The sequence below is a fragment of the Castor canadensis genome, chromosome 4, assembly GCF_047511655.1.
Source record: "Castor canadensis chromosome 4, mCasCan1.hap1v2, whole genome shotgun sequence".
In the NCBI taxonomy this organism is placed as follows: Eukaryota; Metazoa; Chordata; class Mammalia; order Rodentia; family Castoridae; genus Castor; species Castor canadensis.
Genome location: NC_133389.1, coordinates 163,365,164 through 163,390,424, shown reverse-complemented (window position 1 = coordinate 163,390,424; position 25,261 = coordinate 163,365,164). Strand labels below are relative to the sequence as shown.

At 35.2% G+C, this 25,261-nt stretch overlaps 1 protein-coding gene across 1 annotated transcript in view; it reads left to right on the top strand.

Annotated features, from left to right (window-relative positions):
• Window positions 1-11,475, top strand: part of Abca12 (ATP binding cassette subfamily A member 12) — a 172,886-nt gene extending 161,411 nt beyond the window's left edge. Inside the window, exons 52-53 of the mRNA XM_074071660.1 lie at window positions 1,993-2,130; window positions 3,707-11,475. Coding sequence (XP_073927761.1) covers window positions 1,993-2,130; window positions 3,707-3,808 — 240 coding nt within the window. The 3' untranslated portion in view covers window positions 3,809-11,475. The remainder of the gene's footprint in view (window positions 1-1,992; window positions 2,131-3,706) is intronic.
• Window positions 11,476-25,261: the final 13,786 nt, after the last annotated feature.

Sequence of the window (25,261 nt, the reverse complement as noted above, 5' to 3'; positions counted from 1 at the left end):
TAAGTGCCATTAACAGAAAAATGATTATTATAACATGTTTAATGGGCAGGTAATTTGTAGAAATTGACAATGGCAAATAATTTTTGTTAAAAAGAAATCAGATGTGAAATAATGAAAAGTGATTGGAAAGCCTTGGGCTGACCCTGGCTGTACTGGGGTGATATCCAAGACAGTTGTAGTCTCTGAACCACATTTTTCTTACTTGTAAATTGAAAAATATCTTCTTCACAAAATTGGTGTGAGAACTAAACAATAAAATATCCACAAAGATACTTCATAAATTATAAAGCACAATATTAATGTAAAGTGATTTTTAAAGAAAAAAACAATGCAGTTTTAAAAGAATTCTTTTATATTTACAAAATACTTTTGCCTCAGCTTCCCCAAGCCTTAGCTAACTTCTCTAGGAAATAATAGCTTTTATGATTCTTATCAAAGCCCATTTTCTAACATTTAAATTTAAATCGAATTTAAAAGTGAAAGGACATCTTTCTTGCACAAATCATGCTGGTCACGTGGTTTCTCTTTCAGTGAGTTTCTGGGCTGAAATCTTTATTTATTAAGTGATGAAATAACATTTTTCCTGATCTGTTCCTCATGAGACCAGGACTATCGAATGCAAATTAAGTATGATAAAAATTTGATTTATCCCTAAGAACAGCATCCTTTATACTTGTGCAGTGGATTCTAGACCTCTAGAAGGGAAATATCTAGAATAACAATCTGAGAGTAAAAATAAACAAGACGATAGGCATAATGCAAATACAAATCTATGGGAGAGTCCAGGCACTGAGCAAAGGGGTGAGGAAGAAGTCTTGTTAGACTGGAATGCACCATCCTGATGTGATTCCATAGAAATCACAGGGGTAGGTTCTGAAGTAAGAAAACACCAGACATACATAGTAACATACATCTGTAATCCCAGCTAATCGGGAGTTGAAGATTGGGAGGACCGTGGTCCAAGACCAACCTCAGACAAAAAATGTGAGAGCCTATTTTAAAAATAACCAAAAACAAAAAAAGTATTGGGGATGTGGTTCAAGCAGTAGAGCTCCTGCCTAGTAAATTCAAGATCCTGAGTTCAACTCCCAATACCACCAAAAAAAATTTAAAAGAAGACTGTGAGAGAGAGAGAGAGAGAGAAAAGAAGAAGAAGGAGAAGGAGGAGAAAGAGGAGGAAGAGAAGAATGAAGGAAGGAAGGAAGGAAGACAACATATTTAGGAGCAATTACCCCAACTATTTTATGACAGGATAAATCAGTATCTCGTTTCCAGGCTTCTGAAGAGGAGGGAAGTGATGAAAGGCAAGTTAATAATGTGGATGGAAAAGCTCAATTAAAAATTAAAGGCTAAGTTTGAGAATTATCTGAAAGGAAAGATATAAGGTATTGTAACTGATTAAAATGTTCAGAAAAGCAAGGTGCTAAAGATACTCCAAGTCAGTAAGAATAGATTACTAAGTAGATGGTAATGCCATTACTTAAATTTTAAAGTTGAAAAGAATTCTAGGGTGAGTTAAGAAAGGATGCAGCATTATTTGAATGTAGTTTCACCCAGACAATGCCTTTGGAATCTGATATCATCAGCCAATATAAATTGAGTGGCTAATCCCAGGCATTTTAGAACAATCTAACATAAAAATGAATTTTTTAAAAGTTGACTTCTGAGGAAGCTGATGTGAGCTGAGCACAATCTGATGTGTGAAATCTCATTCTCAAATTTTTTCCAAACAAGATTATGACTTTATAAGTGCACATGAATACAGAATGTGTTGGGATTTTCATTAAATTCTTGTTTTCTCTTTGACATTCATAAAAAAATTTTCATTTAATCTTTACAAACTGTTAGTTTCAAAACCTGCCCATTATTTGTATTGTACCATCATTTTAAGTGAAATGAATTTCAATATTTTTTCTTAGCTCTTGGTAAGTTACATCTAATCAAGTCAATATTGCCTGCATTTAAAATAATGTTTTCCTTTGACTCCCACAGGATCAACACCTTAGCATGCTAGAGTACCATGTCCCAGTCACAGCAGGAGGAGTAGCAAACATTTTTGATCTGCTAGAAACCAACAAGACTGCTTTAAATATCACTAATTTCCTTGTGAGTCAGACCACTTTGGAAGAGGTAAGATACACAATGTCACATTTTAATTATTATGCATCCTGCTTATTTCTCTTTAATGATATTCAATTTATTTTAATTGAAGCAATATCTAATCTTGCACCTGAAAAATTTAGCAAAGAGCCTAATTTATTTCTAACTGCATTTTGGATATTAAAAAATATATGAAAGGCATTAATTATTTTTAATGAAGAAATGAAGGTTTTTCTATTCTGTAAGATATTTGTATGCATAAAGTTGTCTGTCTATGTATTTTCACCTACAAAATAAATAGCTGTTAACACTTTCCCTGCTTTCTCCTTAGTAGGTTTCATAAAGAATATTTCAGTTGATTGGTTCCTGGATTAGGGTGACATGGGATTACTTAGAGAAATGTGCAGACTTTTCAGCCTACTAAATTCAAACAAAGTAACAATTGTGGAATTCTTTTCTTTCATGTTTTTCTGTCCTAATTACTTTTACATTCAGTAACTAGAGGTTTGCTAGGTCATCTTTCATCATCTCTGCACTGTCTTAACTTGTGTGGCACAACTAACATGGCATAAAGAATATTTGTGTCTGCAATTGCAAGGGGTCTAAATGTAAAACATATGTTGAATTTTATAGACAACTATTTTACGGGGCTTTGAGCATTTTAATAGAAACTTAAGAAAATTATGGCTTTGTCAACACACAAGCTTTCATTTTAGACTTATGACCAACTACCAGTACCATGTCTTGCAAAAACCAGATTCTTGATCATGTTTTAGATGGATTATGACATAGATTTAATGATTTTAAGCATATAAAGAGGTCTGCCTGAGTCGGGTGCCAGTGGTTTATACCTGTAATCCTACCTACTTGGGAGACTGACATGGGAGGATCACAGTTCCAGGCCAGCCTGAGAAAAAAAATTTTGCAAGACCCCATCTCAACAGAAAAAAATCTGGGCACGGTGGTACACACCTGTCATCCCAGCCAAAATGGAAAGTTTAAAAATGGAGGAGTGTGGTCCAGGCTGGCCTGAGCATAAAGAGACCTAATCTCCAAAACAGAGGAAAATGGACTAAAGGTATGGTAGTTGTAGAGCACAAAGCCCTGAGTTCAAGCCCCAGCAATGCCAGAGAGAGAGAGAGCTGCCTGCCTATTAAATAATTTGTTAATTTAACACGATGAAAGTTTTCAACACCAATTTTATTTTAAATGCATTACCTCTTGAAACTGGTGAAATTTCTCCCAACATTCAATATAAACATCGATGGAACCTTGGGCTAAGCTACTTGTCTACTCTGATAGAAATAACGTAGATCGTGAGGAAGTAGATATGTGGCTAGAGATATTTGATTATAACATCAGATTATGGTTATAAGTGTAATTATAATCAGATATAGGTGCTATTTTCAAGCCCCAGCTTAAGTTGATTATATAAAAAGACTCCTAGTGAGGTGTACCTATGCCTGTGGGCCTGTCTCTGTAAAATCTAGTTCTCTGATTTGCTCTTCCATTTGTGAATGTGTGAAAGAAAGAGTTGGAGAGAGGATTAATCTTTTTCTCCGTTGTATACAGGCTCTAATGGCTTTATTTCCCTTCAAAAAATCAGGTGTTCATCAACTTTGCCAAAGACCAAAAGTCCTATGAAAACGCTGATGCCAGTAGCCAAGGTTCCAGCATAAGTGTAGATTCACAGGATGACCGAATGTAGTCTTAGCACCTGCAGCCATTCAGCTTCAGCAAATGACCACTGGATGCATTTTGAAGAAGATTCTGCTCCCTCAAAATCTCTTCATTTTAAAGTATTATACTGTACGGCATGTTACCATGTGTAAGACTTACAAGTTATTATAAATGGAGAGTTTTCTTTCTAAGGTCACTGAATGTTATTGCTACTGAAATGAATTCCTGTATACCCAACACTGTGAGCATGCTAATGTATATGCTGGTAATTCGTAGGCAGAGGTGAAACCACCTCATAATGAATGTCTTAATTTATTACTTTCAATAAAAAGACAGCTTAAAAGGCATGGATATTAGTACTTGAAAAGTAAGAACGGAGAAGAAAAGTGAGGTAGAGTTGGAGAGATAAGGTTTGGAAATCAAACAAAATAATTTATTTCTAGAAAATACCAGAATGTACTTCATCATGAATGCATGGATCTATTATGATGGTAAAGTGCTAAGGCCAGATTAACATTGGCAGTAAGCAGTTGGCACAATGTCTACAAGGTGCATTGTGTGTCATCTTCAGCACCTGTGAGTAGATGAGGACATGCTAAATATCAAAAAGTGCCTTTCTACAAGACTGCAGTAGAGAGGGCAGTTTACCCTGGTGGTAAACAGAACTGGACTCCTTCCTACCATGCCTTGACAATGGTAAGGCACAGGATGAAGCAAGAAGCCAGCTGGCAGAATCCTGAAAACTGGTAGAGAATTTGTGTGCTGCTGGCAAGCAACATTTTTTTAAGCTCTTGCAGGAACCCTCATATTCCAGGTTTCTCTTCAGGAAATATTCTGTGGAAGGAAAATGAATATGAAGTTAATTTTCATCTTCTTACCCAGATGACCCAGAATCATGTATATGGCTATAGAATAGACTTTTTAATAATGCCAGATTATGTGCCCCTCAAGGAAGGTGCTTTATGTACCGTGTGTGCGTGTGTGTGTGTGTGTGTGTGTGTGTGTGTGTGTGTACCCAAGTTTGCCAGCTTTGGGATGACTATTTCTGTTTCAAAAACCAATAAAGTCAAAGTTTAGAAAAAACTATCCATGATGTCATTTGTCAATTAGGGAAGAGGAAGGAACCTAAAAATAGGAGTTACATGACCCGTGAGGTCCTATATGATCTAGCCTCTGCTTACCTTTTTTACCCTCATCCCCATCCATCTCTTCTTGCTCTTTAGAATCTAGTCATGCTGGTCTCTTGCAGTTTCTCCAATGCTCCAAACTCCTTCCCAGCTCAGATCTTTGCACATGCTGGGAATGCCTTTCCCCAACTTTGTGCTGGGCTAACGATCTTCAGAAATGTTACACTTTCTCAAAAAAAAGCTTTTCTGTCCAGCTTTCTCAGTTTAAATCTGATCCCCCTGTCCTAATACTGCATTTTGTTTTACCTTCCACTTTTTTCTATCAAAGCATGCATTATAATTTGTCATATATCCAGACTTGCCATATGTATTTCAACAGAAAGCAACACAGTTTCTCTTAGGATACAAAATGTCTTTGGTGAGTATAGTGTATAGATAAACCTTTTGGAGTAGAAGATATAGCTCTGACAGCATGGTACAAAAATGACAACCAGTCTTCATGAAATGATAAAATGGATTTATATACTGGAAATTGCCTTGTTGTGGCTACTTGGTTGCTTGAATGCTTCTGAACAGTGATGGGAAGGGAAGCGAAAGGAAAGGAGAAAAAGCATATGGACAAAGGCGAAAACAGTGAAATGGCAGAAGACTGAATACTGAAGAGAGATGGAAGCTCAGTGAGAAAGGACAGTGGTTGAATTGACTTTGAAAACTATGAATATTCACTGTGCAGCCTTACTGTGGGCTGTTCCTATTACCATTAAATCTTCATTAAAGTTAGCCTTGTGTATAGATTTTCTATGAATGAAGTCTTGTAGAAGCTGAGGAAGGGATATGTTAACACCTTCGTTCAACAAGGTGCGCAATAGTGATTGCTTCATCACAAAGAAGGAGAAGCCTCAACACAGAGAGAGGCAGGGAGGATCTAGGACATATGCTGAGAAGAGCTTCTGATCATCACAGGACTTGGGTTGGGGATTTTAGCCCATCTTTTCTGTCAGTGGTCAGGAAAGCCCCAGTTTCCTTGGGGTGCTCTAATTGCACTTTTATTTGAATGCTTAGTATTTCTTTCCCTTACTAGACATGAAACTGAATGAGGACAGAGGTCTACTTTGGTCTCCTAACTTTCCCACCAGTGGCTGCACATGCAATATTTGTGGTACTGAATAAATATTTTTTTGGTTAAATGATTAAATAAATGAATGAGAAACAAAGAAGAAGCTGGCATGGTTGGTATGGAAACCAAGTGTCCTGATTCTGCTTAAATTCTGAAATGCAGTTCAGTTTCCCATGAGGTAGCTTATTCAGAGAAATGGAAAAGGAAATACAATGCTTGATTCCACATTACAGATATTACAGTGAATCCACTGGGATGGGAGGATTTTGATAACTTCTTTGGAATTAGAATTCTAATGCTTTGTTTTTGTAGATTTCTGCACATTTATTTCTTCTTTGCCTTGTTGCATGGCAGGATGTACTATGTAAGAGTTTTGCTATTCCTTTTTACATATAAGTAAGGAATGCACATGAAAAACTATTTAAGCACATATTCCTTTAGGTTTCTCTGCAATAGAGAAAGTGTTTTTGAGAATTCCCAGTTCTCCGAGGACTGCCTCCACTGTAGATAACACATACAGAATCTCCTTTTTTATGTGAGTTATTTGAATTACCTATGAGAATTGTCTCAATTTTCACTTTATCTATAAAACCCAATTTTCATAATACTAAAACATTGGGTGTAAAATCAGAAGAATGGAAAAATGATTTGTAGAACTACTTTCTCCTGATGTGCTCTCTGCTTTTGTGACCCACTCTTGGACAAACAGCAAATGTTGACCTAGGTAAGGATGGGGGAGATGGAGCAAGCTTGCTTCTTCTTGTCCCCACCTGACTATGGGAGCCTGTTTTCTTCATTAACCAAAGCATTGGACATAAGGCAACTAGCTAAATGCAATGAACAGTATTTCCTTTGGCATCATTTGTTAAAAGATTAATCCTATCCCTCATTGCTTATAAACCCAGATTGGTTTTCATAATCTATAAAATAAAATGCAAACTCTTCAAAATAATTCATAATCTCACGTGAACACTTCTACCTCTCTTTCCATTTATTCTCTAACTGCCTGAATTTCTTGCTATTTTTTATTAGGTCAGTTCCTTTCTACAGTCTATGTGACTTTTCTTATACTACTACTTCATCTTGGAAGATCTTTTCTCTCTCCCCGCTTAGCTTTTATTTAGAATTTCCTGTTCATTTTTATTACCCTTCTCATATGCCTTCTCTTTAAGGAAAACTTCCTGTCCTGTTCTTCCTTTTGTCCTTTGTTACAAAAGGTTTTTGTGTGTACCTCTGCTGAAGCATTTCCATCTTGTACTATAAGTCATCTTTGTGCATGTCTCTCCCTGTTCCCTGTGAGTGGTGACTAATCTTTTCTTCATCTTTGTACCTTCACCATCTAGCACAATATCAACATATTATTTTTTGCTTAATAAATCTTTGAAGGACTAAGAAGGTTTATTTCAATTTAAAAATATAAAAATTTCAATATTTTTATAATTTTTGTTTTAACTTCTTTTGTGGTAATGTTTATTTTAGTTTTAAAGGGCTAATAATTAAAGTTTAAAGCTAACTGCTAGGGGAAGAATACAGATAACCAACACTTTAAGTAAAAATGTTGATTCTCCTAAAAGAGCATTCCATTAACATGCCAATGGATATACCATCATTTTATCAACAGTATTGTCTGTGATGGTGTCTGCCCAAGGATATTAAAAACAAAAAGGCTGTTTAAAATCAGATGCTTTGACCAAATTAGATTTGTGCTGAATCACTCCCATTGCAACAGATGGAAAAACTAAGTTAAGACAGTTATAGTTAAAATTACAGTAACTACCATTTACTGGAAATTTATAAACTTTCAATTTATTGTTCCATTTTATTGATGAGAACACAGAAGATGAGAAAAAGGTACTTATCCTGTCTAGACTTGCATACCCAAAAATGTGAATTTGACTGTACAGACTGTATTCTGAGATAGCTCACACACACAAAAATACCATGACATAAGAAGTTTTTGTGTAATGATAAAAAAGCCTCAAGAATAAGTTTAATAAAACATACGGGGATAGAATGAGGAAATGAAGTATATAATTAACTTCTTCAAGGGAGTATGGGAAAAAGAGACACAGAAATAGGAGGTAGTTACAAGGGAATTACAAGGGAAATCAGGAAAGGGTTCTTATTTGTTCAGGGTGGAGGGAAGTTGGGGCAGAAAAAGATGAAACGTTCTAAGCATAGTTACCCTCTGCCTCTGATCATCTCTTGGGCAGATGATGTCCTTTCCTCCTGGGGTATGATTTTCTTTGTTGGAATTAAAGACTGAAAACCTGGGCTTTCATAATTTGTGATTTGGTCTCTTTCTTGACTTAGCGTCTACTAGTGCTTCCTGACTAACTCATTCTCACTGTTGGGTGTTTGTTACATCCTCGTGGGGACAGTGGCCCACACTTAGCTCAGAGGTCACCTATTTCTGCCAGAGTGGCTACTGTGACAGATCACTGTTCTCAAGTCAGTGACCATGTCACATTCAAGTGCAGGTTGCTATGAGAACCAGTGCCTTCTTTCCTGTATCATCTTGTGCAGTCTGATTTATTTTGATGTGGCACACTCCAGAGTACTCTATAGCAGCTTACCTTCCACACTAAATTCATTTAACAAATACTTAGCACACACACACACACACACTTTCTGGTTACAGTTCAAAAAGTAGAAAGGTAGAACTGTTAACTCCTCTTTCATCTTACTTTCTCTCTCTCTCTTCTTTTGTCCTTAAATTCCCAGTATGGAAAGCAGGTAAGTTTTCTCTACATTACCTCCCTTCTGCAAATGAAAAGCAAATTCTAAGATGGAAAGTGTATCTTCTTATGTTTCAAGAGAACTCTGTGAACAGGGCATTATAAACAGGATTTAGAGAATTGCACCAAATTTAAGTATACACATGAAGCATGTAGGAATCATCTACTTTGTCATAAACTGAATCTTGGTCTTTTTCTCCACATTCATTCTGGAAATTTTCCAATATGCTAAATTCTTCCTTGGTCATCCCCCCACTTCTAACCACCAATGATAAATGTCTTGTACTACAGAGCAAAGGCATAGTAATCAGAAAGGCTAATGAGCAGAAGTACCAAAGGAAAGTGCCTATGGTAGGTCTACCTAGGTAGATCTCTATCACAAAGAATAGCAAGCATATCCTGTCTCAATCCATAGCATAAAGGGGATAAGTTAATACCCATCTTCCATAGATGGACTCACATTAAATTCAGAACACTAGTGGAAGAAATCTGAGTGATTTGAAATGAAAACTTGAACTGACCAACTAGTCCATAAGAAGTTAAACTTTAATCTTAAGGTTGCTTGCTGAGCAGAGACTCAGGGAAAGTTTAGCTAATTATATGATTCCAGTGTTTAATGACATGAGGCTTCTCCATCCTGAAGCATCCATCTCCAAAGTAGGATATATTTTCAGAGGATATAACCTTGATTATCCTCTGGAAAACTTTTCCCTCATCACTGATGTGTGAACCTTGAGTTCTGCCATCCCTGTCTCTCAAAAGCTCTTTCAGAATGCTTTTTGGCCCACCAGCTTCTTTTTGATAGGCCCTTATTTCTTTAGACATGATAATATAGCATTTTCAATTAAGATACAGTTTTTCAAGGATAGTGATTTTCTGTCTTCATTATTTATTGATTGCAAAACTTAACTCAAAGAAATGTTCCCAAACTTCTCTCTTCATAGGAATTATTTAAGGCCCTTTATTTAAATATATATATATATATATAGCTTCTGATGTAGTGGGTCAGTGGTTAGAGAATAAGTTGTATTTTTATAAGCATCTAGGTGATTTTTATCTTAAAAGACATCAGAGAACTGCTTTAGAGAACAATCGATGTACCTTATTTCCATGCTTTTAACTGAGCCCCTCACTATGGCCAGCATATACCCGCAACACATACACTAATTATATCCATACCATTGTAAGCACTCATAAAAATGATTGCATCACATTTGAGGGGCAGTATAAAACAAGGGTTTAGAGAATTACCTCTAACTTTAATGTACCATGAATCACCTAGGAATCTTGTTAAATTACAGGTATTGATAAGTAGGTCTGGGATGGAGCCCAGTATTCTGCATTTCTAACAGATCCACAGAAATGCTGCTGCTGCTTTTCCTCAGATGTACTTTGAGAAGCACAGCTAGCATTGATTCAACTATGAGTTTTGAAATTTACCACCCAGTTTTGAGGTTCAACCCCAGTTGTACTGACACAGTGATTTTGAATGTTTTCTTTAACCTCTCTAACTCAGTTTCCTTGTTTTCAAAATGGAGAGCCTCATGGGGTTTTTAATAAGGGTTAAGTGAATATTGAAAGTGCTAAGATGCGGCCTATGGAAAATTCTGCACACATGGTATCGTTATTGACATTTTGGTGTTATGGCTTGATTTCAGTTAGTAATGAAAGTGAATATAAAGTAATTGTTGCTCAGAGTATGCCTTCTGAAAGAAAGATAATAAAACCAAAAATTTCTATGGATAGCATGATGACTGCTTTAAATTAACATAAGTCATAGGATGAGCTTTCTGCATTTTGTTGAATTCAGGGATCCCCTTAACAAAGCTGATTAAACAGAAAAGAGTCATAGCCTAAGCCTAAGGTCTCTAATTGACAGAATTGTTTCCATCTTATTCTGTACTCTGATTGTTACCAAATCATTGCTTTGCTTTATCTTCAGGTTAAATTCTCACATGTAAAGTTAAATTATAGTCTTGTCTTTAAAAAATATTTTCCATGATCATAATTTAAGAGTATTAACTCAGCCTACTGTGCGATATATGAGATCTCAATAAGTGACATTAAGATGGATGGATAGATGGATAGTTGGATGGATGGATGAATAAACAAGGAATAAATGTAATGAATTCAACTTCATCTTTCCTCTCAGCAAAATCTGACACCAAGCCTATAGTACAACATTTTACAAGAAAAGAACATTATTTCAGGCAAAGATTCTCATTATGGTATTTTCTTTCTCACAGATTAGGCTGCACATTAAGATTACCTGGAGAAATTAGAGTGATTTAGGGATTCATCCCTTTTCCAACAATCTATAAAAATTAGTAAGGGTATGCTGTGACCACTGAAAGTCTTAAGGATCTCCAGGTGTTTTTAATGTGAAGCCAAATTTGAGATCTATTGCCTATGGATGATTGATATCTGAAAAAGTTCAAAAACAATACACAATTCTTTGAAATCTTCCTGAATTTGTTTTAGACTTTAGTCCATAAGTAGAATTATATATTATGTTGCCTCAATATAGATCCCAGTACTAAAGCCTCATGAAAATTTGTATTATAATCGTGTTACTAAGTTAGAATTGAAAAAAGAGCCTTTTGAGAGATCAAATAATGCATCAAATAAAGTAGAAATCAAGTTATGCTTTTATACTTTTAAACCTATATTTAAAAGCTAATACAGCAAAAAAAAAAAAAAAAAAAACCCAAAATATGCACCAAACTGCCACATACAAGAGAAAAACAGATGAGCCTATTTGGGATTAAGATTTTCAGAAAGAAGCCCTTCCCAGCAACTATGCTATATAAAAACAAACAAACAAAAAAAACCCCTAGCTTTTCTCACCAGGTGGTTCTACAATACTTATAGGTACCCAAACAGCTTCAAAAGTATTTGTCCCATCTGCTTTGGTAGTTTTTGGTCTTTTCTCTCTTGTTGTCTTGAAATACAGCACAGAAAATGAATCATGTTGAGCAGTTCTTAAGGAGGCTTTATCTCAGCATCATATGTGAATCATTTAAATCCTACCTAACAATCCAATTAAGTCATTAAGGTATTCTGCTATGTATCAGTGAGTAAGAACTACCACAGAGAAATGAGTTTTCTTAGTAAATTGATTGCTTTTAGAAAACTGGCAACACAGAAATGTGCTTCTATTTCTGTGGATTTCACCAATGGAAAAGTAGATATTTCTTTACAATAGTTCAGCAAATTATACTTCAGTTTTTAAAATTTAAACATCATTTAATTAAATCAAAAAGTACAACAATATAGATTAATATGTATTAAAACTCCATTAAAAGAATGTTACATAAAGATTTAATAGGGAGAAAGTCATGCTACTAAGAAAAAAAACCTAAAAAGAATAAAGCAGCAGGTATTTATAAAATGCTTTCCCTCATTTGCATTATGTTTTCTTTCATTAATGTTCAAATTACTGAATATGTCTGCAGCCTCCCTTAAAATTTAACATGTTTCACATATGAAAATGTCATAATAAAATACATTATTTTGTACAATTAATATTTTAAAATATTACTGATTTTTTAAAAATTTAATGTGTTTCAGGTAAGATTACAGCAATTTTTAACACCACTCTGTATTTGAGGTCTTTTCTCAACTGCCCAGAGATCCTGCCACAATGACTTTTGTGTGTTTCACTCAAGAATTTCTTAGTTTTAATTTAATTTACACATGTACATTCATATATTCATGCTAGAAGCAAAGCAGGCTGTAAATCCAAGCATGGCTGGACTCATCTTCACTTTAAAAAACAAAAAAATAGCAGATAGAAATGAAGCCATAACTGGACTTGAAAACAATATAAACTGGCGATGGACCAGAAACAGAGCTGATATAAGAGACACAGGTTGGTGGGCAGGAATTCAGTCCTTTGAGAGTAAAGAGAACTAAATTTACCCCAAATGAGATGAAGGGAATCAGAACTTGGTTACTTAGGCATTCTTAGTGTATCTTTTCTTCTTTAAATAAAAACAAAGACTTTCTTTAGCATATGCTGAAAATCAGAGATTAAACCTAAGATAATTTGCCAATATCTCCCATGAAATGGGAGGTTGGGAGGTGGGGAGGTATGAGTGGAGGATCACATGGGTTGATTATATGCCTCCTTAATCTGGTTCTTCTCCATTTGCTGTTCTTTCCTCTGTCCCTCAAAGGTGGGACAGTGGGGTCTGTCCACCTAGGTACAGACAAAATTGTGTTTTCATGTCTATAGACTGCTTATTTTCATCAGGTACCAGCAATTCTAAACAAGGTAATTATCAAATAACACTACCAGAAAAAAAATCTTTATCAAGAGAGATTCTAAACAATTGTAGTAGAAGCCGGAGTTTCAGCCCCCTATCCTGACCCCACCACACCCCCAAACTCCAGGGTTTCCATATGTCAGGTCCAACCACTTTCTCCTATACACCAAATAAAGAAATGAGTAGTGGTACAGGGCAGAGAAAAGAGGTTTATTATGCAGCATGGGTATGCCACAGGAAGAGGAAAGGTAGCAAGCATTTCAACACATTTTCAGGGTACAAATATGAGTTTTTGGTTTAAATAAAAAGAGAATTAGTAACAAGAGGTATGCATAGTTAAACAGTCCCAGTCAAGGTATAGCCTACTTGATTATTATCACAATTCTGATTGAGGAAGGGTTCCAGAGAGGTTGTTATGCTGTCAGAATTTGAAGAAGCAATTTGGTCAGGATAAACAACTCATTATTGACTGATGGGTGGACTTTCCTGAGGTGACTTTGCTGTTCTTTTCCTTCTGTCAGTTTTCTCCATCCTTCCTGGTAAAATGCTATTGATTCCTCTTGTTCTTCTTGGATTTCAAGGTGGCTGCCAGGTGAACAGTTCAGAGCAATGACAGTTACAAAAATGGAGACAGAGATGCCAGGTTTTTCTCCAGCATTTAGTTCATGCATGGGCCCAAGTAAGGAGTCAGTTCTTTTCAGCTAAAGTAGTTTAAGTACCTGTTGCACACTTACTACTGAGTTTTAGTAATACATTTGTAAAATTCTGTGGAGAAATTAAAATCAGTTAAAGGCCGATTGAGGTGCCACACAATTCTAGGCCAAGAGGATAACTTTTGACCCTGTGCCTCTTGCTGCAGGCTGAAGTTTACCCATAGAGAGATACGGTTTTCATTGGAGGGTCATATTGCCTCTCTGTACTTACAGTCCTTTAAATTAAGCCAATCCTTTTCTTGCAGTATAACCTGCTACTCTGCCTGCAACAAACTAAATTCTCTCTTTGCAGTGCTGGGGGTCAAATCCAGGACTTCACACATGGTAGACAAATGTTCTACCACTGAACTCTACCTCCCCCCCAATAATAAAATTACCAACAAAATTAAAAAATATAATTTTATCATATAGAAAAGGGATGTGTTTAAAAAAATCTCAAAGTCAAATATGCTAGATAAGTCCCTGCCCATTCCACATCAATTCTACCAGTTCCTGAAGCTGATAGGTAAAGTATTGTTGTAACAAAAGCTATATCTTCTAAATTAATTTTTAATAGATAAAATATGTAAATTATCTTTTTAAAATTAATTGTGCTAATGCAGTTCTGGAGATTGAACACACAGTCTCAAGAAGGCGAGGCAAGTGCTCTACCAATGAGCTACATCCTCAGCCCTTAATTTAATTTTCAATCGACAATAAAATTATTTATATATGTCATACACTTGATGTTTTAAATTATGCACATATTGTGAAATGAAAAGTTGCCATTTCTACATTGAGAAGACAGAAAAGGTTAACACTCCCAGCACTGTTTATATCTGAAAAGAACAAATTTACCCTAATGATGTTTTAATGAATGGAATTAGAATTAGACCAAAGGTCATAAATATGCAGACAAAAATCCCAGATGATACACAAAGATGTATTTTACTTTAGCTCCACAATACTATTGGAAAGCATAAAAGCCAACATGGTGAGATCTAACATTACTGGGTCCCCATTTTTGCATGGCAACAATTGACTGAAACTGGCCTACAGGGAGGGACTTGTTTCAGTGGAGCACACCCCCCACCACTCACATGTGTAAACAAATGGATTTTCCCTTGGCTGGGTTCATTCCATCCTGTACCTGCCCTAAAATACATTTGAATTTGTGGCCCTACCAAACTGGCTTGCAAGGGTCCCCCCCACCCATCTTCTTTTTAGCTTTTAATTAAATAATATTTATTGCACATGAACTTTCACTTATTCATACACTTAACAAATTCTTGTTAAGAATCTACATCAGCATCTCTTTACCTATGGGCTTCAGGAACTGGGAGGTGTGACAGTGAGATGAGCAGGGAGTTATCTAGCATATTTGGCTTTGAGAGTGGATTTTTTTTTTTTTTTTTTTTTTTTGTAACTAAAAGATGACAGTATCCCTCACTTTGGGTAAAGGAGCGAATGTAGGCATACTTCAGTCATGTGCACACTGGAGAATTATCATGTTGAATTGAGTACACAAGGATATGAGGATTTGTAGGGGAGTTTCTGAGGGCTTATAGGAATCATATACAGGAGGTCTAGGATAAAAATATGGGTTATTCTCTTACTTTAAGTTACTTAAGGGAAATCAAACTCCATCCTCAACAGCCAGAGTGGAAGGAGAACAGGTCCTTAAATATCTGTTTCCATAGCCAAGATCCAATCCTGCCCAGCAACTCCATTCTGCAATGCAAGTCCACATCCAGGATTCCAGTTTCTCCAAATGATCTGCACAAATCCCTCTTTGAACCACTGTCTAACTCAGAACAAGTTCATTTTGCAGAAGGAACAGCTTGTAGCTTATTATGTCCCAAATAGACATATAACAGAGAGGTCAGACGACATTCTTCAAGAACAAACAGTTTCCTTTAGTTTCTCAGAAAGGAAAGGCAATGCAGAAGATACTTTTCTCCCTCGATCAATATTATGTGTTTTAACCTCCTCAAAGGACATAACATTCACTAAGACTTTTAAAGAAAAGAAAAGAAAAAAAAAAGAAACCTAGGAAAGGTAATTTCTAAGTGGTTGGATTCAGGGTATAAATATGCTAACTAAAACGGCATGCTTCTCTTCTGACCATAATAATGATCATGAGAGTAAGGGAAAGTGAAAAACAATGAATTAGGAAAAAAACCCCAAATCCTAGAAACAAATCCACTGAGTTGGGTGTGATTTTCGCAACTGTGATCAAATCTCATAGTAGAAGGCTCTAGTTTTTTAATTCAAAATGAATTGACTCACATCTTACCTTCCTAACCACTTGGAAGACTTTAATACATCCCTATCATCACAACATTATGCTGTCATAAGCATTACAAAAGATCCCACGGCCCCTTCCCAATGCCATCTCTCCCTATGAGGAGGTTCTCCAGTGAAGAAAGATTTCTTCTCAAAAACCTGACAGTTTTCTTTTCTTCTTTCTCTCTCTTTTTTTGAAGACTGTAAAACCTAAATAGTGTAATTATTTTAATTTTAAAATACATGTCTAATGTAAATAATTTGCTTTCCAAAAGAGTTTACTTTGGATAGTTTTGTGTCAATTGTTAAGTAATTCCTAAATAGAGATTCCACTATTTAATATGCTTTAGAATCTAATTTCCTTTCATCTGTATTTGTGGATCTGAAATGTTTCAGAATTAAAAGAAAAATAAAACTTGGTCAAGTGTCTCAGAAATCATCTGATTATAAAATGGGCATAATGAGAGCTGTATGTCATTGTGTAAACACATGAGAGACTGCTACTTCTTTTCTTTATAAATGAATAGAGATTTGCTCCTGATACTTTCTGTGCTTCAGGGTTGGAAAAATACAAGCTGTCTTAGAAACAGCAAGGCTTTAACACAATGTGGCATGATTTTCCCAAGAATCATAGCCAAAGTCTGACATTTATGCTGAGATAAGAAGAAGCTATACAAATAAAGAGGCAAGGGAAAAATCATTCCAAGTGAAGTTAAAAAGCATAATTATGGCCAATTTTCACTTGCTTCTTGACACAAAGCATGCATTTTAATTAGTTTTATAAAGCACTTAATAATACAGTATCTATATACTGTTCCCTTATTAAATCAAAGAACAAATGTCTCAAATTTTCATTTTCTTTCCTTATATTTATTTCCATTTCAACCAGAGGAAAGAGACCATAACTGAGAAATTAATAGATATGGAAATATAACTACAGTAGTTCATAATAAAATCTCTGAATAATCTTTATTTATTATGCTCATTGCCATCAGCTTAATTCTCAGTGGATTTTACTGGGAGAAAACTGGAGGCTTGCAGTTGTGACTTGAAGGAGTGTGAGTCAGATGACTTTTACTCAGTGGTCACTCCTTCCATAAGTATGACCACTGGAGAGTCCTGGGTAGATGGTAAATGCTACCTTTGCAAGATATACACATTAAACTATCACCTGCCATAGATATCTTGGGCCATGTTATTTTGTCATATTGTGTTATATAATCTAGAGAAGAAGAGAGATCTAGAGCAAAGCCTCAAAACAGTGTTGTCCCTTTACCCTCACTGAGCCCTCCTGTATGTTTAGCTCCCTGTGATAATAGTACCAGCTGGCAAATGTTCTATATTTTATGCATCAACATTTAGCAAGGAAATTTCTCATTGAAATCTAAATCTTAGGACTTCCCTTGAAAACTCAGATCTGGCATCATTACCCTTCCATCCTGTTGCCAAGCAGAAATAGTCTGCAGAAATTCAAAGGTACCACTAGTTTCAAATGTGACACAGACTCTCCAGGAACACTTCACTCTATCATTGAGTTCCTCCTAACCTGGATGCTAAATGTCAGACAACTCCAAGAGTTTTTTTTCTGACATTTAAACTGATGAATTGCCTCATTCTTTAATCCTGTTGTCTTCCCAACCATTTTACTCTCCTCTGTTTTCTTAATGATACTTAGCATTTTCTGAAATTATCTTTCTTGTCTCTTGTTTACTTATTCATTCTCCAATACCACCTACACTGAAGTTCTAATCTAGCAGAGACTTTCCTGTCTATTGACCATTCTGTTCCCGTGCTTAGAATACTACCTGGCACATTCCAGCCACCCCACTAATATTTATTAGATAAGCACATTTATTGTCATGCAAGCATTGTTGTTTTTCATAGAGGAGAGAAATAACTCCTCATATACCATTCCCTTAGCTAAAGGCTTTAGGTAAGGACTTATAGTTTAGGAAATAAATCTAACAGATCCTTATCTGGTCACCTCACTGTCTACATATAAAAGCAATAGTAACTAAATTGATGATTAATAACATTATAATTAAGATCATTCAGAGATTTTTATTATGAACCACTGTAAGTGTATTTCCAACTGTTAGTTTCTGTGTCTTGGTCTTGATTTAAATTAAATGAGCCAAGTTTTTTTTTAAATTTATTTTTATATTTAATTGATAAATTAGATTGTATTTATTATTATAAGGTGATGTCTTGATATGTGTATACAATGTGAATTGATTAAATCAACCTAATTAACATAGCCATTACTTCACATACTTATATTTTTGTGGTAAGAACATGAAATTTGCTCTTTCAGCCATTTTAAAATATTTTATTACTAACTGTGGTCACCCTGGTGTTCAATAGATCTCAATACCTATTGCTTCTAAGTGAAATCTTGAATCCTTTTACCAACATCTCTCTGTGCCTCCCATCCTCATTCCCAGCCTCCAGTAGAAAGTAATATTGGTACTTTCTACTTCTATGAGTTTGACTTCTTCAGATTCTATTATATAAAGTAGAATTATCACTATTTTTCTCTCTGTGCCTGGCTTATATCACTTAGGATACTGTCCTTCAAGCTTAGCTATGTTGTCCCAAATGGCAGAATTTCCTTCTTTTTTTTTTAAGATTGAGTAATAATCCATTGTGTATATATATTACATTTTCTTTATCCATTCATCCATTGATGAACACTTAGGTTGTCTCCATATCTTGGCTAAGTGCTGCAGTGAACATAGGAGTGAATATAGTTCTTCAACATATTGTTTTTAAATCCTTAGATATAAACCCAGAAGTAGGATTGCTCAATCATATGGTATTTCTATTTTTAGTTTTTTGAGGAATCTTCATAAAATTAGTGGGTATGGATTCTTTTTTTCCCACATATTTGCTAACTCTTATCTTTTGTCTTTTTGATGCTAGCTATTCTAACATGTGTAAGGTGATATCTCATTGTGGTTTTAATTTGCATTCCTTTACTGATTAGTGATGGTGAGCATTTTTTCACATGCCTATTGTTCTTTTGCATGGCATCTTTTGCCATGTCTCTCTATTCAAGCCCTTTACATGTTTTTATTCAAGTTATTTGTTTTCTTGCTTTTGCATTGCTTGATCAAGTTCCTTATGTTATTTTGGATATTAACCCCTTCCAATGTTTAGTTTAGAAATATTTTCTCCCAAACTACAGGCTGTCTCTTCACTCTGCTAAAAGTGTTTCTTTTGCTTCTGTTGCCTGTGTTTTGGGGATTAAATATAAAAGTCATGGCCAAAGCCAACAGTATAGAGTTTTTCTTCTATGTTTGAGACATTTAAAAAATAAAATATTTAAGAACAAATTTAACCAATAGAGTGAAAGATCTGTGTCCTGAAAACTATGAAACATTGGTGAAGAAACTGATGACACAAGTAAGTGGAAAAAAATTCCATGCTCGTGGTTTGGAAGAATTAATATTGTTAAAATAAGTATGACACATTGTAAGAACTTTTATGAATGCCGCAATGTCCCCCCAGCACAATAAAAAGAATAGATAAAATAGCAAAAAATCCATAATATGCAAGGTAATTTACAGATTTAATGTTACAGATATAATCTCTATCAAAATTCTAATGTCAATTTTCACAGAAATAGAAAAAATTAAGGTTTATATAGAACCATTTGGACAAGACAATCTTAATCGAAAGAACAAAGTTGGAGGCATCATTACCGATTTCAAAATATGTTACAAAGCTATAGTAATTAAACCAGTATGGTGGGACAGTTGGTAGTGTCCTTATCTCGTATCTGAAGCCCTGGGTCTAATCTCCAACGTCCTCCACAAACAAACAAACAACAATAAAAATAGATACATCAACCAATGGAACAAACAGAGAGTTCAGAATGAGTCTGTACATACACGGTCAATGGATTTTTGACAAAGGTGCCAAGCACCTCATTAGGAAATGATGTTAGAAAAACAAGATAACCACATGAAGAATAAAATTGGACCCTCATCTCATACCACGTACAAAAATCAACTCTAATGCTTTTCCTTCCTTGAAAAGGAAGGAATGTCTTTAAACATAACATTGGTGTCCATAACCCTGAAGTTGATTAAGGTGAGTGTTGTTGGAGGTCAGGAAAGGTTCTCTATATTAAGCTGTACTTGAGCTGAAATCTGAGGGGTATGCATGTCACCTATATGGGTGTTTTCTTTTTCTGGGTCCATTAGCATCACTGAAGAATCTCTCAAGAAGAACAGCCTTCAGAATTCCTCACTGAACTCTAAAAAAGACAAAAGAGAGAAAGAAGAATGTAAATTGGGGGCAGAACCTTTGATTTGTTCACTGCTGTGTCTCCACTGAGTGTATGCTAGGTGTTCAATAAATATTTGCCGACTTACTGACTGACAGATGGAATAATCAACTGCTGGGCTCTTAATGACTGCTGCTGACTCCCGTACTTCACAGACTTAAACTGAATATCTTCAGCTCAATTAGGCTGCAATGAAATGACTACCGGTTTTGCTCTAATGTGTCTTGGAGGGAAAGCCATTTATTTCTAAGAAACATAATGATTAAGACCTTCAAAATGGTCTGTTGGGATACATCCAGCTCCAACAACTTGAAAGTGATGCTCATCTTGGTTTTCATGTTGGACTCCACACAGTTTTGAGAGCATATAAAAAGGCTCTGTGTCCTGTCACCAAACAAATCTGAGTAGATTTAAACATGAATATTCATTAGCCTCCCTCCACCTCCCTTTAGAAACTCTCTATTGAAATGGAGATTTTGACTTTTAGGATAATGATGAATATTACAAGCCTTTATTCTTAAAAAATTAATAGATTAATAAAATGGCATTCCTCTATATTCATTAGCATGCATTTATTTTTTCAAAGCAAATTTCAATGTACTCTGCTTGTTCTAGTAAGAAAAGCACCTTATCTTTCAGCAGGTGGAATAGCTCCTTAATTATGGGCTGTAATTTCTGTTATTCTCTATTAATCCTCAATTAAATGCAGCCACAATTGCTTTTATTTGGGTGATTAAGGGAAACTTTGAAGTTCTCCTTTGTCTTTGGTACAAATATGGGAGGTCTGAGACTCTATTTCTTTAGTTAGAGACTTATTAAACAAGCCATCTTAAGTTCTTTTTGCAATACTCAGAGCTGTTTTTGTTTTGTCGAAAGTTGTAAATAATAAGTCATCATGAGGATTCATGAGCCCCTGTTGACAACAGTGTTCTTGAGCAATAGTTTTTATTAAAGCTTGTTTGTTTGGAGGAGGGGACCAGTGTTCTTTTTAGACAAAACTAGAAAACTATCTAAAAAAGTAGGCTTTCAGAGTATCTCAGAATAGGAACATTCAGAAGAAAATTTTTTGTTTTGTTGTTGTTATTTGATTCTTCTTTTAAATAACTTTTTCATGAATGGAGTTGTCCCACTGCTGGAAACATCTAGCTGCTTCTTGAGTGAATGGAGCCAAATGAAGAGAGATTAGTTACTGTTGCCCTCTGCCTCTAAAACTGTGTCCATAAAATCTAGCTTTGCTCTGAACAAAACAGGTGCTCTGGTGTTTCAGTTCTACATCTGCTGTGGAATATAATTATACACTGATTATCTGTTAAATGTGATTGGTTTCCATTGTGCCTTTGTCTGTGTTCAGGGTCTTGTTTCCTAATCATTTACTAGTCACTTGGTTTTTGCTATATCATCGAAAGAGTGTGATTTAGTTTCTGAATTCATCACATCCTATTGTTTTTATTATTTGGAATTGTAACATCATGATAAGGTTTCTTTTTTTATATAAGAATGTTTAAAGGGAACTTCTAAAATTTACTTGAGAGAAATTCAGGTTTAATTATAATCAAGCTATGAATCTCCCACAAAGCATATCTCTAATTTCATGATACAAATCACCTTATATGAACAAGCAAACATTTACTTTAAACAAAATTATACTTAATTCTTATTAACTTTAAGTTACCATACTATAGATTGAGTCTGGAATGTACCCCAGTGGTCTATGTGTTAAAGTTTTGGCCCTTGGACAGATTGTGCTACTGAGAGATGGTAGAACCTTTAGGATGTGAGACTTAGTAGGAAGACTTCAGGTCACTGGGGCATGCCCTGGTCTCTCTCTCTCTCCCTCTCTCTCTCATGTTCCTGCTTTTGGGGCATGAGCTAATTGGTTTTACTCCATTACCACCATATGACCCTCTCCCCATGATGTGCCACATTGCCAAATGGCCAAAACAACTGGACCAACAAATCACAGACTAAAACCTCTAAAACTATGAGCCAAAAAACCTTTTCCCTTTATGATTTTATTAGCTTAGTTATTTGTTATAGTGACAGAAAGCTAACTAACACACACCAAAAGTGTGATGAAATGAGATATAAACCATCGGTAGACATCCACTATTTTTTCAACTATCCTATTCCTCTCACTCCCAAATCTTCCTCCTTGGCACAGATGTCATTAACTAAAGAATCTCAGAATAACACACATCATTTCCTTATTTTTCCTGGCAGTTAGAGACCATTGGCATTTGATCCAATCCTGGCAAAACAGTCTTTCAGAGAACTTGTGAGAAAAGTTTTCCTTCCTATGAAGGTATGTAGTAGTAAACGATTCATCTTTCATGAAATGATGTCTTCACTAACTGTCATGCACAAACTACAACTGTACTCCTACTCCCAAGAGGCTAAATAAACCCAAGCTTCATGATAACACGAAAGCTCAAGGGCTGGAGCCATTCCCTAAAAGCACCATGCTTCTTGGCTTCATTTTTGGTGAGATTATACATTACTTTTGTTAAGCCATTTAAATTGGGTATTCTATTACTTACAACCAAAAGAATGCAATAGAAAAATCACCACATTAACTGATAAGAAATCTGTTTATTTTTATGCAGTGCAGAGCTTTATCTGTACTACATAATATTTACTTAAAATTCCAATTACATTTACTTGAATGGTGTTCACTACATTTTCTTACTTAGAGTGAACTTCTAAAGTGTAGATTATTTTTCTGATTTTATACTAATAATCACATTTAAATGGATTCAGATCCTCATGACATTTTTTTCCCCTTACATATGACATTGATAATTTAGCTGAGACTCTGTGGGATAGTTTTTGTTTATTTCCTTATTTGTTTTTTTGTTTGTTTTATTTTGTTTTTTACTTTGAGAGAGAGTTTCTACAAAGTCAAATAAAGCTCAGAATTAAAATTCACTGACATCTGGAATTTTAAAATTTTTGTTTAATTTTTGAATTAGCAGACATTAATAATAGGGGATTTCATTGTGATAATTTCATACATGTGTACAGTGTACTTTGAACAGGTTTAGCCCCACATCACATTCCCCTTCTCCTCCTTTTTTAAACAGTGTGACATCTGGAATTTTTAATAAGATATGGTATATTTGTGTAGATACACATGCAACAATGCAAACTATAGCTTGCCAAAGATAAGACATTTTTCCAGTGTGGCCCAGTCTTACAATTTGATTCATTTCAGGTACACAAAAAGATGTCTTACCTTATTTTTCTCACAACCTTTAACATATGTTTTTGACAAAAAAAAAAAAAAAGAAAAGAAAATCCTCCTCTTTTAAGTGAATATAAACAAACCAAGTGAGTAATTTATAAGCCTATCGTCTACCTCAATAACTGAGTTACCTGTTTTTGCAGCAAGGTCAGAATAGAGTTCTAATCTTCCATGGGTAATTTGGATGAAGAGACTGGGTGTAGGAAGAAAGTAAACAAGCATTCCACTTTGGCTGATAGCCTAGATAAATTTAATGTGTGAGTGGAGTCACCAAAATGGGATAAGGATTAATGGAGAGAAAGAAACATGAATTTCACATTAAAAAGATTAGGGAAATCACAACCTTTATTATAAAATATCTGTGAGCCTATAAAGATGATTTATAATACTAGAAAAGCTTTAGATATGCTTTGGCTAACGCTCCTGGGAGGCTCAGAAAACATAATCTAATTTACTAGTGGTGTACAAAAGAGATATACTTTAAAATAATTGCTATTTTAAACTGTAGCCTTCATGGGGCTATTGGCATCTAACCACAACATAAGGATTAACTGAAATTATTAAACTGTTGCTTTAAAAAATATAATATTTTTGTGTCATGTATTCCACAGCCTGTGGCATGAAAAGCCAACTGTGCAAAAGAATTGTTTCAACTAATGCACACATCTTGGCTTGGCTGAGTCAGCTTGGAAGGGAAACACAGAAACAAACTGAAAGTCACGAAGCAATATCACCTCTTAATTAAGCCTTTTGAGTCATCCAATTGCTATTCTCTGGGAAAACAAAGCTGTGGCCATCGCACACAACCCTGGTTTTGAAAACAAGTCTTTCCTTTAGGCATTTATTTGGTGAAAACTCCCCTAGAAGATTCAGAAGCATTTTAGTTCCAGGATTAATTGTAGAAGCAATCCAGAGCAATATGGAAGATGTATTTACTTGTCTGACTTCTCAGGCAGTCTTATTTGTCTCTTAACTAGCAAAGAACAGGTTTCTAGGAGGATTTTTGTATTGTGAATGATGACTTAGAAACAAGTGGGATTCGAAATTTGACTTACATCTGCTTTACTTTCTCCCAATCATCAGCCTGTGAATGTTTTTCTGCTACAGGCTACTCCAATTGTTTATTCCATCCTGACAGCCAGTTTTATGACTCATGTATTAAAGTAGCATCAAACCAGAGTCAAGCAATTCTGTTCTAGCCCCATTATTGGTATGATGGACTATTCAGTATTCAACCTAATACAGACTTTCGTAAACAGCTTCTAAGAGCTAGAAAACTACTATAGCTGAAGGTCATTTTCATGGCTGATTTATCCAGCGGTATTGCTTCACACCAAAATACCCTGGCAACTAATCAAGAGATCTTATTTAGCTTTAAATAATCTTTAATATTTTTGAACTTCTACCATCTTTCTGAAAATGGACAACAGATGCCAATTTGATAAGTTTTTAAAAGAGAATTATTGTATTCCTGTTTAAATTTATCACAAAAGTTCAATTGCATTAATTGGGTGACTCAAAGTAATGGGTTTTTTTTGTTTTGTTTTGTTTGTGCTAAGACTATAAGATACAAATGTAGCAATATCATGAAACACTGGTCACACTAAAGAGAGATCACGCACCAGAGGGATAGTGAAACTAAGAACTTGAATAGGGTTGATATACTCACTATACAAGAGTGATTATAGAAATCTTAAACTGACTGAAACTACCATAAGAAA